Genomic DNA, 16,078 nt, shown 5'->3' with positions numbered 1-16,078 from the left:
TATATAACTAGTGGAAGAAAAGAACGCCTAATTGATTTACAAGATATCTACAACGCAGGAACTTAATTCGTTGTAAATGTTCTTATCAAAATTGCATGACGGAGAAAGCCGAGAAACTGTGATTGTCTGAGGCTAAGCCAATCAAATCAATGGGGTCGTTCGTTGGGGATTCCCCAAAACAAAATTCCCTCATATGTTTTACGTTTTAGAAATCACCGGTTTACACAGATATCTTCGAATCTTTGAAATGACACTAACCGTGCCGTAAGGAATACACTCGTGAAGTAACCAGAAAGAATGTAAGTACAGAAATATGTTGGCAAACTGACTCAGGTGTACGGGACTCAAGCACCCCTTACACCACTTTGAGTCCAATTGACATTTGTAATTTGACAGGACATGAACGTGTGGATGGAGTCGTTCGACACAGATGTTACTCATTATGTTTTCGTTGTTTCGCTTGTGGATGAACATATTCACTGTGTACAATTAAACCGATCAAAATATACACCAAACATGTCCCAGAGTCGACTTTATGGTGGTTAGTGGTGAATATTAGGAAAGGATATAAACCGGAAGAACAAAAACTTTTTGTCTTTTCTCAAAGACGTATTATGTACACGTTTTTGGTTTTCTTTCCTTTTTTTCACATTTTTCCACAATCAATAACAAATATATGCATGGTAGGAAGTATGATAACTAGAAGATGGACATTTGTTTGATGTGATGATGACAACCATTGTCATTACGAACCCCAAAACCCAGGGGCATTCCAGATGGGTAAGCACAGAGTTGGGGTATGGCAAGCATTAGTCCCTTCCAACCTATTCTGGTTAAAAGTGGTAACTAAATGGATCGAACTCATGCTCAGTGACTTGGGTGATTGCATTACTTCGTACTTGACGGCATGGGATCGTTGCTCATGATTTCAATCACTGGCTTGTCTGGTCCAAATTCATAGCTGGACTAGCTATTGCGAAGTTCTGCATTAAAGAACAAACAAACAAACAAACATGTCTGAAGCTGGCCTAAATGGGTTTTTTTTAAGGTAATAACATGATATGACATTAGTTTAATCCATGGTCTTATATTTTTTATGTAATACATTTAATGTAGGCCTTTATATATTCTCATCAATAATTGGCAAATATGGTTGCCAAAGAGAAAATGAAACTGTCTGTATCCAATAATAGAACCACAAGGTGGAAATACCACTGCCTGATGGGGAGTTGTTTGTAACTCTTACCACTTTATGTAATACGTCTTGGGCCATCACTTTATGTAATACATCTTTGGCCATCTCTTGGGGATCCGTGAAGATTCCGGGGTAGAATAGGTCTTCAGCAACCCATGCATGCTGTAAAAGGTGACTATGCTCGTCGTAAGAGGCGACTAACAGGATCGGGTGGTCAGGCTCGCTGACTTAGTTTGATGCATGTCATCGATCCCATTTGAGTGGATCAATGCTCATGATATTAATCACTGGATTGTCTGGTCCGGACGCAATTATTTTACAGACCGCTGTCATATAGCTGGAATATTGCTGAGTGCAGCGACAAACAACAAACCAACCAACCAACCATCACTTGGGCCACTATTTTATTTTATGGTTTATCGATTATAATTAACAAATTTGCATGGGTAAGTCGAAATAAAAGTAAACAGTATGTTTCTAGTTTTTATCTTTATTTGGAATTAATTTATAGGTCTGTCAAACTGGTTACTATGATGTTGCGGGGGCACGGGGCTGTGCAGAGTTGCGTCCCTTAGGCATGCCAGAAACCTATGATTGTGGGTTCTAATCCCGGTTCTCCCCAATTAAGTTTCTAGGTTTGTCAGCACCATACCCGTGCTCGTGGGTTTCACCGAAGTGGTAAACGTCTGAGACCTGCCTCACTTCAGGCTTTCCTCCCACATTAAGCTGACACGCCGTGATATAACTGGAATACTGTAAAAAGCGGCGTAAACCCAACTCACTCACTCACTCACTCAATATAAAAGCGACTTGAAACACATACTAATATCAACATTAATCATCACCAAATGTCTTTCATAGGTATCAGAGAAAGTCATCAGCAGTCATAAATACATAATCAAGGGCAGGTCCTTGAACTTTTAAGGGATTGATTTCACAGAAGTAGTCACAGCTGCTGCAGTACAAACATCCTGGTCCATCATCTGTTGCTACTGGCCCACTCTCCTAACCCAGGCTGTCATTCACTTCTATACTCATGATAATTGTTAGGTCAGAAACTGAAATTCACTTCTATACTCATGATAATAGATCTCAAACTGACATTCATTTCTATTATCATGATAATGGGATATGAGCATAACACAGTTATACAAGGAAATAAATAACATTAGAAATCATATGTATGTTGTTTAACACTGCACACAGCAATATACAGGCTATATAATCACATGATAATGGCAGTCTGTAAATAATAGACAGTCTGGGCCTGACAATCCAGTGATTGACACTATAAGCATCAATCTACGCAATTGAGATATGATGACATACATCAACCAAGTCAGCGAGCCTGACCACCCGATCCCGTTAGTTTCCTCTCAGGACAGGCATGGGTTGCTGTCAGAAGATCAATTCTAACCCGGATCTTCACAGATCATTAGAAATTAAGATCAGTCTGTGACATATGGCTTCATAAAAATATAATTTTGCCCACTTACATCAATTTCTGCATGAATCATTTTGAATTCTCAATAAGTCGTATTAAGTGGTATGTACCAATTCATATGTTGTGAGATGTTTTATATATTATGATCATCGATAATTGTTTACATTTCTTTGGAATTTTGCAATTAAACATCGGTAACTTTGACGAAGCTAATATGGATAAGATAATTATTGGGATACAATTTTGTATTTCTCCTCGAGAATAGGGGCACGGGTGGCCCAGTCATCCAAGGCACCGCAATATGCTGTGCAGAGTTGTGTCCCTTGGCCACGCAAGAAATCTATGATTGTGGGTTGGAATCTCGGTTTGCCCTGATTATGTTTCTAGGTTTGTCAGCACCATATCCGTGCTATCGGGTTTCACCAAAGTGGTAAACATCTAAGACCTGCATCACTTCGGGCTTTCCTCCCACATCAATCTGGTACACCGAGATATAACTGGAATACTGTTCAAAGTATTCAAACCCTACTCACTCACTTACTCACTCCTCAAGAATAATTGAGTTTATCATGTTTATTAAACTGAAATTATTTCTTGACAACTACTGCCGTCTCAGAAAAACACAATTGTCGAATGTCAACAATCTTCAGCTATGACATCAGTTTCTAGTGTTTTGTCATTTTGTTCTTGACTGCCTCCGTGGTCTAGTGGTAGAGCGTCCGCCTGAAGAGCGGAAGGTCTGGGGTTCGATTCCCGGCCATGTCTTACTGAAAGATGTTAAAAGATGGTACTTGTTGTTACCCTGTCTGGCGCACGGCATTAAGGGGCTAAAACAAGGACTGGTCGGCTCGGAGTCAGTATACTGTGTCTGAGTGGGGTATTCATGTTAAACTGCGGCATTGTATCTCAGTGAGCTAGCACTATAAATGGGCATCAGTCCGGACTAGTACAAGCAGTCACACAAACACACACACGAACATGCACATCGGGATATAAGTGCAATAATTTTGGACGCGACTTTAAACCCCATTTCACCCCACCTCATTTTGTTCTTACATAACAATAAGATTCGAATGATGACCACAATGCCTTCTGGATGACGTGAGGGAAGTGATATTTGGACTAGTACACATATGATTTTCATGAACAATCAAATTACGACAACATTAGGCTGTCATGGCCTTACCTGCATTAGGCCTTGAAATGTGTCGTAAATTGAGGCTTAATAAAATAAAAGAATTGGTTCTCAGGCAATGGTATTTGAAAATGTAGTGCGGGCAGGCAGTGTCTTTTTTGGGGTGTGAGGGGTGTGTGGGCTGGGTGTGTGTGTGTTAGTGTGTGTTCAAACTAGTATGTAACCAAATAAACAGTTGTGTAACCAAATAAAATGATGTGTACAATCAAAGACGTATAACGTCTTTGGTACAGTCAACCTGGGAAAGGGCCTCGCTACATAAATGTATTCCTTGATGAGTAAAATACTCGAATACAGTATCTGACTGCTGTTGGACTTATTTGTTGGAATATTTAAGGATTTTTTTTTTTTTTTTTAAAATGGAAGTAAAAACCAAACGTGCAACTTTGTGATGATGCGGGCAATGCCTGAGAACCAAGATTATTATTTTTTTTAGCCTAATAATACACCTGAAATACTGCTGAGTGCGGTGTTAAACAGCAAACAAACAAACAAAATCCTAGTAATACTTAAAAGCTAACAATGTCTTCCGACTATGAAGTGTAATTCTATGTGCAGACATGATCATTGTGATCTCATCTATAGACAGGTAAACCGTTAACGTGGTTGAGAATAAGAAATGTCTCCTCGCCCAACCAGTTGACAGCATACCTCCTCTTCTGGTGCCTTGAATTTTTCAAGTGTTTTTAAATACTGATGGTGTTTATAAAGATAAGCTGTAATATTTTAACATAGACTAGCTGATGACCTGCATAACATTGTACTGATTATGAAATATATCATCTTGCAATTATCATGATCATCATTAAACATGTCCCAAATGTCTCAACTCACAGAAATCAGAAACCGAAATGAGTGACAACAATCCGCTGACCCGTAAGAGGAGAATGGAGGAGTTTATCAACAGCAAGATTGACTACAACGGCACAGTCACCATCACCTTTCAGCAGGACTTCGCCTTCTACTCCCAGGTTTTGCCAGCACCCTCACAGCGCCAGGCAGCTGACCTACGAGTCCTGGACACTGACATGCACCACGACCTGCAGCAGACCAGAGTGCTCAACTGGTGTCGAACAGCAGATCCTGTGTTCCCCCTGCAGACTAAGAGTGAGTACACCCCACGTTTTGTACACCTATGGTCTGCATTAGACCTGACTACACAACTGGTGTCGAACCCAGATCCTGTGTTCCCCCTGCAGACTAAGAGTGAGTACACCCCACATTTTGTACACCTATGGTCTGCATTAGACCTGAGTACACAACTGGTGTCGAACCCAGATCCTGTGTTCCCCCTGCAGACTAAGAGTGAGTACACCCTACGTTTTGTACACTTATGGTCTGCATTAGACCTAAGTACACAACTGGTGTCGAAACCCAGACCCTGTGTTCCCCCTGCAGACTAAGAGTGAGTACACCCTACGTTTTGTACACCTATGGTCTGCATTAGACCTGACTACACAGCTGGTGATGAACCCAGACCCTGTGTTCCCTCTGCAGACTAAGAGTGAGTACAGCCAATGTTTGGTACACCTATGGTCTGCATTAGACCGAGTACACAACTGGTGTCGAACCCAGACCCTGTGTTCCCTCTGCAGACTAAGAGTGAGTACACATGGTTAGTGTATCAAATGGAAAATTGATACCTCATTTAAACCAATCAGAATCAAGCATTCTTCAATGTCATGGTAGAAATTGTTATCAATCTTACATTTAGGACCAATACTGAGTGAGTTGTGTTTAACGCCGCTTTTAACAGTATTCCAGTTATATCCCGGCCTGTCAGCTTAATGTGGGAGGAAAGCCCGAAGTGATGCAGGTCTCTGACGTTTACCACTTCGGTGAAACCTACGAGTACGGTTATGGTGCTGACAAACCCAGAAACATAATCAGGGCGAACCAGGATTCGAACCCACAATCATAGGTTTCTGGCCCAAGGGACTCAACTCTGCACAGCGAATCACGACACTTAGACGACTGGGCTAACCGTGCCCCCTTTAGGACCAATAAGAAAAATGTAGACAAATGCTGTCAACATTTCAGGTGATGGCAACTGCCTGTGTCATGCCGTCTCCTCCTTCATCTGGGGCTTGGCTGATGACAACCTCACGCTTAGGAAGCTCATTAACATTGCTGTGGACACCGAGAGCAACAAACGGAGATGGCGGACCCAGTACGAGAGGCAGACGGACACGGCAAGAGACAGTATGAGACTGAATGGAAACGTAAGAGTGACCATTTTTCAGTTTGCTTAGACATGCAACTTACCTTCTCTGAACTAGAATTATTGAGTCTTTGAAAGGTCTTTAAAAGGGATACACATAAGGAAGAGAATTTAATTATGTCAACTTCCTTATTTCTGAGGGACACAACGTTTCGGAGTATATGCTTACTCCGGCATCAGGTTAAGAAGTAATCATATTCTCTGAAATGTTGTTCCTCATAATAATGAAGTTGACATCCATAAATTCTCTTCCTTAGAATTATTTAGGACATAGAATCCACTATATCCATATTTTAATGCTGTTCATGAAGTTCATATTACAGCGACAGTAGCTAACATTTTTATTCCACTCGTCCTTATAATGATAACATATAGCAACACCCTTAAAAATGGCAAAATTCTACTGGATACCTTAACTACTGGGCAGTTTGGCAAGGACTACAGGACTAGTGCCAATTTCTGATGCTTTATTATATTTATAAAACATGTTATTGTTGACATGGTGACCTTGTTGGCTCCAGAACGTGGTTTTCTATAAAGAAGATCATCATCACTACATCTGTGTTATAAGATGTTGGTAATAAAGAGATAACAACATATCTCTGTGTATCCTACTGATTGTATGAAATTTGTATCTAAATTCATCTATTCCCTCCTTGAAATACAAACATTCAGGGCCCAATTCCACAAAGTGATCGTAGTGCAACGACAGTCAAAGGCTATGTTAAAGTAAGGTAGTAATATTCCCCTTTGCACTACAATAGCTTTAGAATGGACTCCTGGTACTAAATTAGAGACAACTCACCTTCCATAAATTCTATTTATTTCCTATCTTAAACTGGTGATGAACTGGACAAATTTTGAGTGACCTACATTCTAGGTCAGACCTAGTCACTGCTGGTTGTTCAGTCATCTAGTCGTAGCAGTCATTGGATGCATTTATCCTGCTTATTGATGTAGTATTTAAGCCTTAGTTTCTATCACATTCAGTAAGATTTGGTCTTCTTGATTTAATAATATTCATCTACATTTCATGAAGTTTTTGATTTTGGAGTCAGGTTGATTTTGATCATCACCCTGAAGGTAGCGTTTGTTTTTTAAAATGTCCGGTCAGAAAAATTTAAATGTCCGGTAAGCAATATTTTAAACCGGACATTTGAGATTCCCAATCGGACATGTCCGGCGCATATGACCGTTTTCCGACCCCTGTTTTGATGCTATGGAAATACCAGACCACTAACACCTTGGTTTATATTGGCACAGTTTCATGAAGATAACAGTAGTATGTTGTTGATTTTATCCCAGTACTGCTATTAATATTGATCAATCCTGTTTCCTTAGAAAAAAGACATATGTTGGGAAAATTCCAAATTGCCACGAGAGAAAGGTAAAGCAATAACAGCCAATTATTGAATGAAGTTTCGTGATATCTAAGGCATATTATATGAACAGCATGTCTTAAAGCTTTGTTTTGTGTTATCTTTTGAGACATAGTCATGATATATTAGAAGCAGAACTTTGGGCCCCTTTTTGAGACAAAAATGTTTCATTGTTTCACAACAGTTGTATGTTCAGATTGACTTCATATGGTGAAAAATATGTGCCGGACATGTCCGATTTGGAATAACATAGTACCTAATGATTTCTCGTAACATTTTTTATACTGTCCATGCAGAGGTATTATGTACAACCGGCTGCTGTTGTTTTGGCAGGATTGGGAACGGGAATGGAAGACAGTCGTCATGACAGCAGCACCTACACGGAACATGATGGGAGTTGTTCCGTACTCTCACCTTGAAGCTATCCATATCTTCACTCTGGCCAAAATACTGAGGCGTCCCATCATAGTACTTGCAGATGTCACAGCCCGTACCCTGTCTGGAGCCAGTCTGCAGGAGAGTGACATTGGTGGCATCTACCTTCCCCTGGACTGGCCGGTGGAGAAGTGTTCCAAGTACCCTGTAGTGCTGGCCTACAACCTGAACCACTTCTGCCCACTCCTGCCACAGAACGCCACCAGCTCGGAGAAGGTCCTCTTCACAGTACCCATTGTGACTCATGACAAGTCTTCTCTGCCCATCAGATTCCTTTCAGAGGAGGAAGAGAAGAATGCAGCGCGGATTCTTAAGTCATACTTGAAAGTAAAAGAGATAGGCGTATCCACAACTGAGTCCATGTCACTTGTGCTGTGCACAGATATAAAATATGTACCTCTACCAGATCACCTGAGGGTGTTTGAGCAAAAAGTTCTGAGTGTGCCAAAGAGCTCTTACAGTCCCAGGGCTGGAGTTGCTGCAGCCAGCTTTGATATGGCGCTATGCATCAGCCCAGGTTGCAAGTTCTATGGTTCCCCAGCAACAGGTAACATGTGCTCAGAGTGCGTGGAGAAGTATCTTCAGCAGACACCACCCCAGCCTCTTGCAGAGCCTACAGCTCCTCCCGCCTCCATGCCTGTCGCTGCAGAGTACATTGATATGTCTATGATGGGTGAGACTTGTACTGGAGGCTGTGGATATAGGTGCTCTGTCAACACATATCCTTATTGCCATGAGTGCGCAGAGAAAAGGAGAACCCAGGTGTCAGGCTCCGTAGTTCATCCCAGTCCTACTGACATCTCTGAGACAGGACCGAACGCCATCTCTTACCAAGAACCTGGAGAATTTTCTGAAGCAGGACCTACTGCCATCTCTGGACAGGGATTGGGCACCATCTCTCAAACAAGACCCGGTGCCACCTCTCAACCACGACCAAGTGCAACCTCTCAACCACGACCTAGTGCCACCTCTCGGCCACGACCTAGTGCCACCTCTCATTCAACCATGTCCACTGAGGATTATCTATTTGGTGCTGGAGGTGGTTCACAGCAGGGATTCGAGCGACCTGGAATGTCATCCTGTATAATGGAAGGATGTCTTCAGCAGGGAAAAGCAAACCTTGGTGGACGATGCGACAAGTGTTACATGGGAGAGGAGGGGCTGAAGCATATCTGCAGCACTCCAGGCTGCATTGGACCCCGAGTCCATGATGGATTCTGTCAGCAGTGTAGGTCAAACCAAACTGCTGTCCATCGTCCACCAACAAGTGGATCAGGAGAAGGTAGCCCGGGAAGGATAAACCAGCAGTCAACTGGACTGGCAGACAGACAAGAATCAGAATCAAGTGAACAGGAAGGTAACCTCAGTTTAATGGAATCTGGGTCCAAGTGTAACGCTGAGAGTGTGAAACTAATGGTCCTGAAAGGGCCTGAAGATAAGATTGCATGTGCGAGCCCAATGTGTAACACACTCATCTATCCTCCAAACAAACTGTGCCAGAACTGCATTGACATACTGCGGCAAAGCCAGGCACTTCAGCAGCAGCAGCAGCAGCAGCAGCAGCAGCGCTCACACTTAGAACAACTCCAGCCGACCGTGGTGTCTTTGAAGCAAGAACTGCCAGGATCAGCCAGAAGTTCAGGTGAGTGGACAGGTGCAGTGGCATGTGCTCAACAGGGTTAGTCGTAAAAACTAGTCCAGTGGACAGTTGCCACAGGTGCAGGGACATGTGCTCAACAGGGTTTGTCTTACACACTAGTCCAGTGGACAGTTGCCACAGGTACAGGGGCATGTGCTCAACAGGGTTTTCTTACACCCTAGTTCAGTTGACAGTTGCCACAGGTACAGGGGCATGTGCTCAACAGGATTTTCTTACACACTAGTCCAGTGGACAGTTGCCACAGGTACAGGGGCATGTGCTCAACAGGGTTTTCTTACACCCTAGTTCAGTTGACAGTTGCCACAGGTACAGGGGCATGTGCTCAACAGGATTTTCTTACACACTAGTCCAGTGGACAGTTGCCACAGGTACAGGGGCATGTGCTCAACAGGGTTTTCTTACACACTAGTCCAGTGGACAGTTGCCACAGGTACAGGGGCATGTGCTCCACAGGGTTTGTCTTACACACTAGTCCAGTGGACAGTTGCCACAGGTACAGGGGCATGTGCTCCACAGGGTTTGCCTAATTGGCCACACTTGTTGAAAATATGAAATATCATTGTCTCTATGTAACTAATGTCCGCAGACACTTTCTTTGTGTAATTATTGCCATGACACATTATAAGATTTATATACATCATATCATTTGAGTTTGGACAAAATTGTTTGAACTTACACTAAAGCTGCTGGGACTAACATTGGTCTAACCTCCATGTTTACTGAAGCAATAGAAATTATATTTTCATGACCAACAAGAGGCATATGTCAATTAGTGATATTTTGTGTCTTGCAGAAAGAAGTAACAACAGTGCCCCACATGCTGTCAGACAGCACATGGTGAAGGTTCCTCTGGCGGAGAGTCAGCGTCCCAACTCAGCACCAATAGGACGGAGGTGCCTCACACAAGGCTGTAGCAGGTTCGGTGACCCATCCACTTCTGGCAGATGCAGTGTCTGCTGGATGAAGTTCATCAACCCTATGACACATGGGTCAGTAGTGGCATCACCTGACCCCGAGATCAACGCTCTTGGTGGGGGTCAGCGAGAGGATCCATTCCAGGCTATGATGGCTCGGATAGTCAGTCAGAAGAGGAGTCCTAGCCATTGCAAAAAGTCGGGGTGTCCTAACTTTGGCAACCCCAGCAATGAAGGCTTCTGCAACAGCTGTTACCCATCCTACATCCAGGTGACAAATAATTTGTAAGTGATGTGAGGTGGGTTTATGCCACTTGTTGCAATATTCCCGCCTTGTCACAGCGGGGTATACAGGAATGGTATTCAGACCATTTTTACCCATGCAGGAACACAAAGCCCAAGTTTTGTTTGTTTGTTTGTTGTTTAACGCCGTACTCAGCAATATTCCAACTATATGACGGCAGTCTGTAAATAATCGAGTCTGGACCAGACAATCCAGCAATTTGGATTGATGACATGCATCAACCAAGTCAGCAAGTCTGACCACCCGATCCCGTAGTCGCCTCTTACGACAAGCATAGTTGCCTTTTACGGCAAGCATGGGTTGCTGAAGACCTATTCTCTACCCAGATCTTCACGGGTCAAAGCCCAAGTATTCATCATTACAAGCCAATGCTTTAACCATTGGGCAATGCCACTTCCCTTTTGTAGATAAGCAGGCACCCACAGGTATGTAAATGTTGATGGTCTGTGTTACTGTACCAGTTGTTATTTATTTTACCAACTGAAGAATCTGTTGTAGTTTGTTATGTATTGTCAATTCCTTTGTAAATTGAAGTTTCTGTGCAACTTGTTATCTTTAATACATTCATTTGATATGTTTAATGTTGTATTGACCACGTGTTGAACTGTATTAGATATATACCACTCAATATTAGCCCATGATTTTTCATTCAGAGAGACAGCCTGGATTGATTTGCCACCATGGCTTCCTTTTCATGAATAGTTCAAGTGACGCTTAAAAATAGTTGTCCAATCAAATTACCGTTCTTTCACGACTGAAATTGAGACATCATAAGCAGCTCGCCTTCTTGTGTACCATCTCCTGTACAACTACTATCAGCATAACAATGTCCCTCCCCTATGTAAATACACAGGAATTTTTTTGTTTTAAGTCATCTAAGACTATTAATTGTAGCGAATACTCGCTTGTACGATGCCACAGTTTTAAAATTAGATCTGTGCTGGACTAATTCAAACAGCATCATTTTGATTCGTTGACTTGAAGATAACAGAGATGAGGATGGTGTATACACTAGATAATTGAGGGTATCAGCCTTGAACAACTGATAAATCTCAAATGACGTAAAACTTTAGAAAAAAAAGAAAAAGTGTTTATATAATAGAACTTGTATTATTTTTTTCTTTCCACCCATTTCAGTTTTCAACTCTTCACATATGTTGGGTGCAAAGGTTTTAGTTATTATTATCATTTTGGTTGAACAAATAAGTATTATTATTGAAAATGTTTTAGAAAAGCTACTAATTGTTAGTCATCTGCACTCACTCTGTACATTTTATTTCCCAGACTAAACAAATTATCAAACCTATGGCCAAAAAACTTCCTTTAGGCCATCAATATTTAAGTATTTGATTTTCATCCCTCTCACTTCACTACCGTCCCCAACTCTTCATTGTATTGTACCCATGTTGCAGACCAAGGAAAATTGCTAAATTTACTCTCTTCTTTGTATAGTCGAGGTATTGTTCCCAGATGGTGTGACTAGTTTGTTTCAAAAATATATATAAAATGTATAACGCCTTTCCTCACAACTTTTTAAAAATCTTATTACATCAATTTATGGTAGCCTTAATGTATCTCTATGTTTCAAATTACACAAAACATGTTTGATTGATGGCATAGGATCTCCTTGAATATTTACAAGACAAACTCTGTGATCATTAGCCACACTGGGTAATCGTTTGACATAATGGGTGATCAGCAGACAAATATTCACAAACCTCAGCTCAGCACTTTTTGCAGGAAAAGGAACATGTAACAATTGGTGATTCAGTGTATTGAAACAATACCCATGGGGGTACCTACATGTAGCTATACATATAGTACATGTTAATACCATATCAATGTGGTTGCATACAAAACTGTATGTCATACTGATCTTGTAGGTGAAATGATTTATTGTCATCTTTGTACTTGCATTTGTCTTATTGTCAGTCATCATTTACGTGTGCTAATGAATAAATATCTTTCACGTTAACAATATTTCCTGATTTTTTTTATAATTGTAAAATACTATTTAGAGCTGCGTGTTTTACTGTTGTTTGCTCATATTGCTCAGTCATGCATACATCTGTGTTGGGCGGTCGGGTAGCCTAGTGGTTAAAGTGTTAAAGACCCAGGGTCAATTCCCAAAATGAGTACAAAGTGTGAAGTCCATTTCTGGTGTCCCCTGCCGTGATTTTGCTGGAATGTTGCTGAAAGCGGCGTAAAACCATACTCACCCACTCACTCCCATACATCTGTGTGTCAGCACTGAAGATCACTACACAGCACTGGGAGATACCAGACAGATTAACTAGCCATCGCAAAGCTTCAAAGATTCCAAGGATTTAGAAGTTCAGCATATTATTAAGTGTGTTTGGGTTGACAAGTACAGCTGAGATGAATCCAAGATGTTGAAAAGTGTGTGGTGACTGTGTGTCACACACAAACTCACAGGTTGACATGTAAAGTGTACAGCAAGCCCTGCCTTCCCATCTTCGGCCCACTTGCACAAAGCGATCTGGGGGCATGGGTGGCCCAGTCCTCTAAGGCGCTGTGATTCGATGTGCAGAGTTGCATCCCTTGGGCACGCCAGAAACCTATGATTGTGGGTTCGAATCCCTGTTCGCCCCGATAATGTTTCTAGGTTTGTCAGCACCATACCCGTGCTCATGGGTTTCAGCGAAGTGGTAAACGTCTGAGACCTGCATCACTTCAGGCTTTCCTCCCACATTAAGCTGACTCGCTGTGTTATAACTGAAATAATGTTAAAAGCGGCGTTAAACCTAACTCACTCACTCACTCACTCACAAAGCCATCTTAGGGCTAAGACTATCGTAAGCCTATGTTAAAGTATGGGAGTTACGATCAGCTTAGCGCTACAATCGCTTGTGCAAGTGGGTCTTGGTCTTTGACAGTCTGACCAAGGTTCATAGCAATTCTATGATTCAAACCCACCACAGCGGTTCCTGTCATGGCAAAGGGTTGCAGATGTGACCCCTCCATATTGATTGAATCACTCATAAACCACAGTGTGTATACACGTGGAATATGTTTGTTTGTTTGTTGTTTAACGCCGCACTCGGCAATATTCCAGCTATATGACGGCAGTCTGTAAATAATCGAGTCTGGACCAGACAATCCAGTGATTGAGATCATGAGCATCGATCCATGCGATTCGGATCGATGACATGCATCAACCAAGTCAGCAGGCCTGACCACCCGATCCCGTTAGTCGCCTTTTACGACAAGCATGGGTTCCTGAAGACCTATTCTACCCCGGATCTTCACGGGTCTGTGGAATATGTCCCGGACTTTGATCTCATTTTGATTAATGTCTAAAACACCACTGCTACCTGCTGAAAGGATATAGTATGTACAAAGACATGGCCCCGATTGTCCAAGTAGTTTCAGCATGTAAGTGGATAACTGAACATATAGTAGGTGGTGGTGAACTTTTCCCAAGGTGTATAGGTCTTCTTGATATTGAGATGTTTGAATCTTTGTCATGTGGTGACTATAATGAGGACTTTTCATGCCACCATACATTAGGCACACTTGGATAATTAAGCAGCGGTGGTGTTGTTTTAGATTTTGCCGTAATTTGACCACTGTTGACCTACCAGAGGTCAAGAAACTATTGATACATCATGTCTAAAGGTAAAGGACATCATAAAGATCATATCGCAAAATATAGTTTGTTTACAACCTAACTCAAGAAGGATAAACTGTATATCTGCAAGAGACTTGGTACATGTCTTTCTTCAGGTGGGGCCCAAGAAAAGATTGTGGTTGACCTACTATACAGTGAAGGTCACAGTGAGGGTCATTCACAAGGAATGTTTGCAAAAAGCCTATTCTGCAGATATTCTTAAAATCAAATGCATATTGTAGTTATATTAGACATTGAAAGTTCATTTCAAATGTCAAGGTCATTCTTATGGTCATAGCCTGAACAAAGTTTGTTTATTTCCTTACAAAAGAGTGAGTGAGTGAGTATGGTTATACGCCGCTTTTAGCAATATTCCAGCAATATCATGACGGGGGACACCAGAAATGGGCTTCACACATTGTACCCATGTCGGAATCGAAACCGGGTCCGGCGTAACGAGCGAACGCTTTAACCATTAGGCTACCCGACAGTCCCTCCTAACACAAGAAGGAATTATTGTCGTTCAATGGTATTTGTCAGGGGGCAGGGCGCAGGGCGCAGATTGGAAAAGGTTGTGAGTGACCAACATGTAAGGTCAGGGTTACAGTAAAGGTCATTTCATTTTCATTTAAATGCCTTGTGATAGAGTAGAAGATCAAAGTGACCTACTTTCAATTAATAGCATATGCTATATTTTTACATTGAATTCCAACTAAAGATGTCATATTTGGTTTGTATGCGGGTCAGCACTTTGGAATGCCCTTGTGAATGAGCTGACATTGAAGGCCAAATACGCTAAAAAAATGTATTATTTTCACAAGACATATATTACTGGCAGATTGTCAGTCCTTGAACTGATTATTGTTTTAGCAATTTAAGTTAAATAGGGTATTTTATTTCACGACAGCAGCCAAACTTGACAAAGTCTTGTCCACAACAAATGGACGACCCAGCGACCTCAACCGGGCCCTGTATTCATAAATACTAATCAGTGACACACCCCCCCCCCCCCCCCCCCCCCCTTTGCCAAACACCCTGATGCGGACACACCTTTGACCTGGCTAGAACACACATGTTAGCCACGGAGGGATGTCCAAAAAGGGAGTGAGAGAAGTCAGGTATATTCTTAGAACTCAGGGATATTCTTGGAATTAAATGACTAAAAGGATATATCCTGATGGTCACTGCTTTGATAACATGGGGGATTGCAGACGAGGTACTACTGGTCTGGAGGTATAACGTTATTCGGACCATGTACCAGATGTATTACTAAAACAATATAATTGTGAACCAGCAGAGCGGGGCAGTTGGGAGCTGAATTTCAGAGCTGCATTTTGTAACTGTAGTTCAATAAAATCGTTGTGGACCCACAGACAGACTTGTGTCGTATATAGAAGGAGTCAGAAAGAAATATCCCCCAGAACACAACCTTCTACGGCGGATACTTGCCTCCTTCAGACCTTCAGATAACTCTTTGCTTCTCTTTACCACAGTTCAGCTTGTGACTTGTGATGATTTACCTCCAGACCACTGGAAGGCGATTTGTTCTTATCAAGCTCGATGAACTTGGGGTATGGTACTGGAACATACTTCCTAAATTGGGCAAAGCAACTGGATTAGAATAAATACCAATCAACAACTATTGGAGCAATTGTGAAATCAGTCATTTCGGTATATGGTCTCTGGTTCGACATAACTGC

The 16,078-nt window shown here is 41.9% G+C and overlaps 1 protein-coding gene across 1 annotated transcript; it reads left to right on the top strand.

Moving 5' to 3' along the window:
* Positions 1-142: 142 nt before the first annotated feature.
* On the top strand, positions 143-12,727 carry LOC124113622 (tumor necrosis factor alpha-induced protein 3-like). Its single transcript, XM_046474066.2, has 5 exons — positions 143-299; positions 4,671-4,941; positions 5,875-6,056; positions 7,768-9,511; positions 10,323-12,727. Exons 2-5 carry the CDS (start codon positions 4,686-4,688, stop codon positions 10,730-10,732), a joined length of 2,592 nt encoding a protein of 863 aa, XP_046330022.2. The 5' UTR covers positions 143-299; positions 4,671-4,685; the 3' UTR covers positions 10,733-12,727.
* The last annotated feature ends 3,351 nt before the right edge of the window (positions 12,728-16,078 follow it).

The sequence above is a fragment of the Haliotis rufescens genome, unplaced genomic scaffold, assembly GCF_023055435.1.
Source record: "Haliotis rufescens isolate VD_foot unplaced genomic scaffold, xgHalRufe1.0.p SCAF_5, whole genome shotgun sequence".
Classification (NCBI taxonomy): Eukaryota; Metazoa; Mollusca; class Gastropoda; order Lepetellida; family Haliotidae; genus Haliotis; species Haliotis rufescens.
Note: the sequence above shows the minus strand (reverse complement) of the source record. Positions and strands in the feature narration are given on the sequence as shown.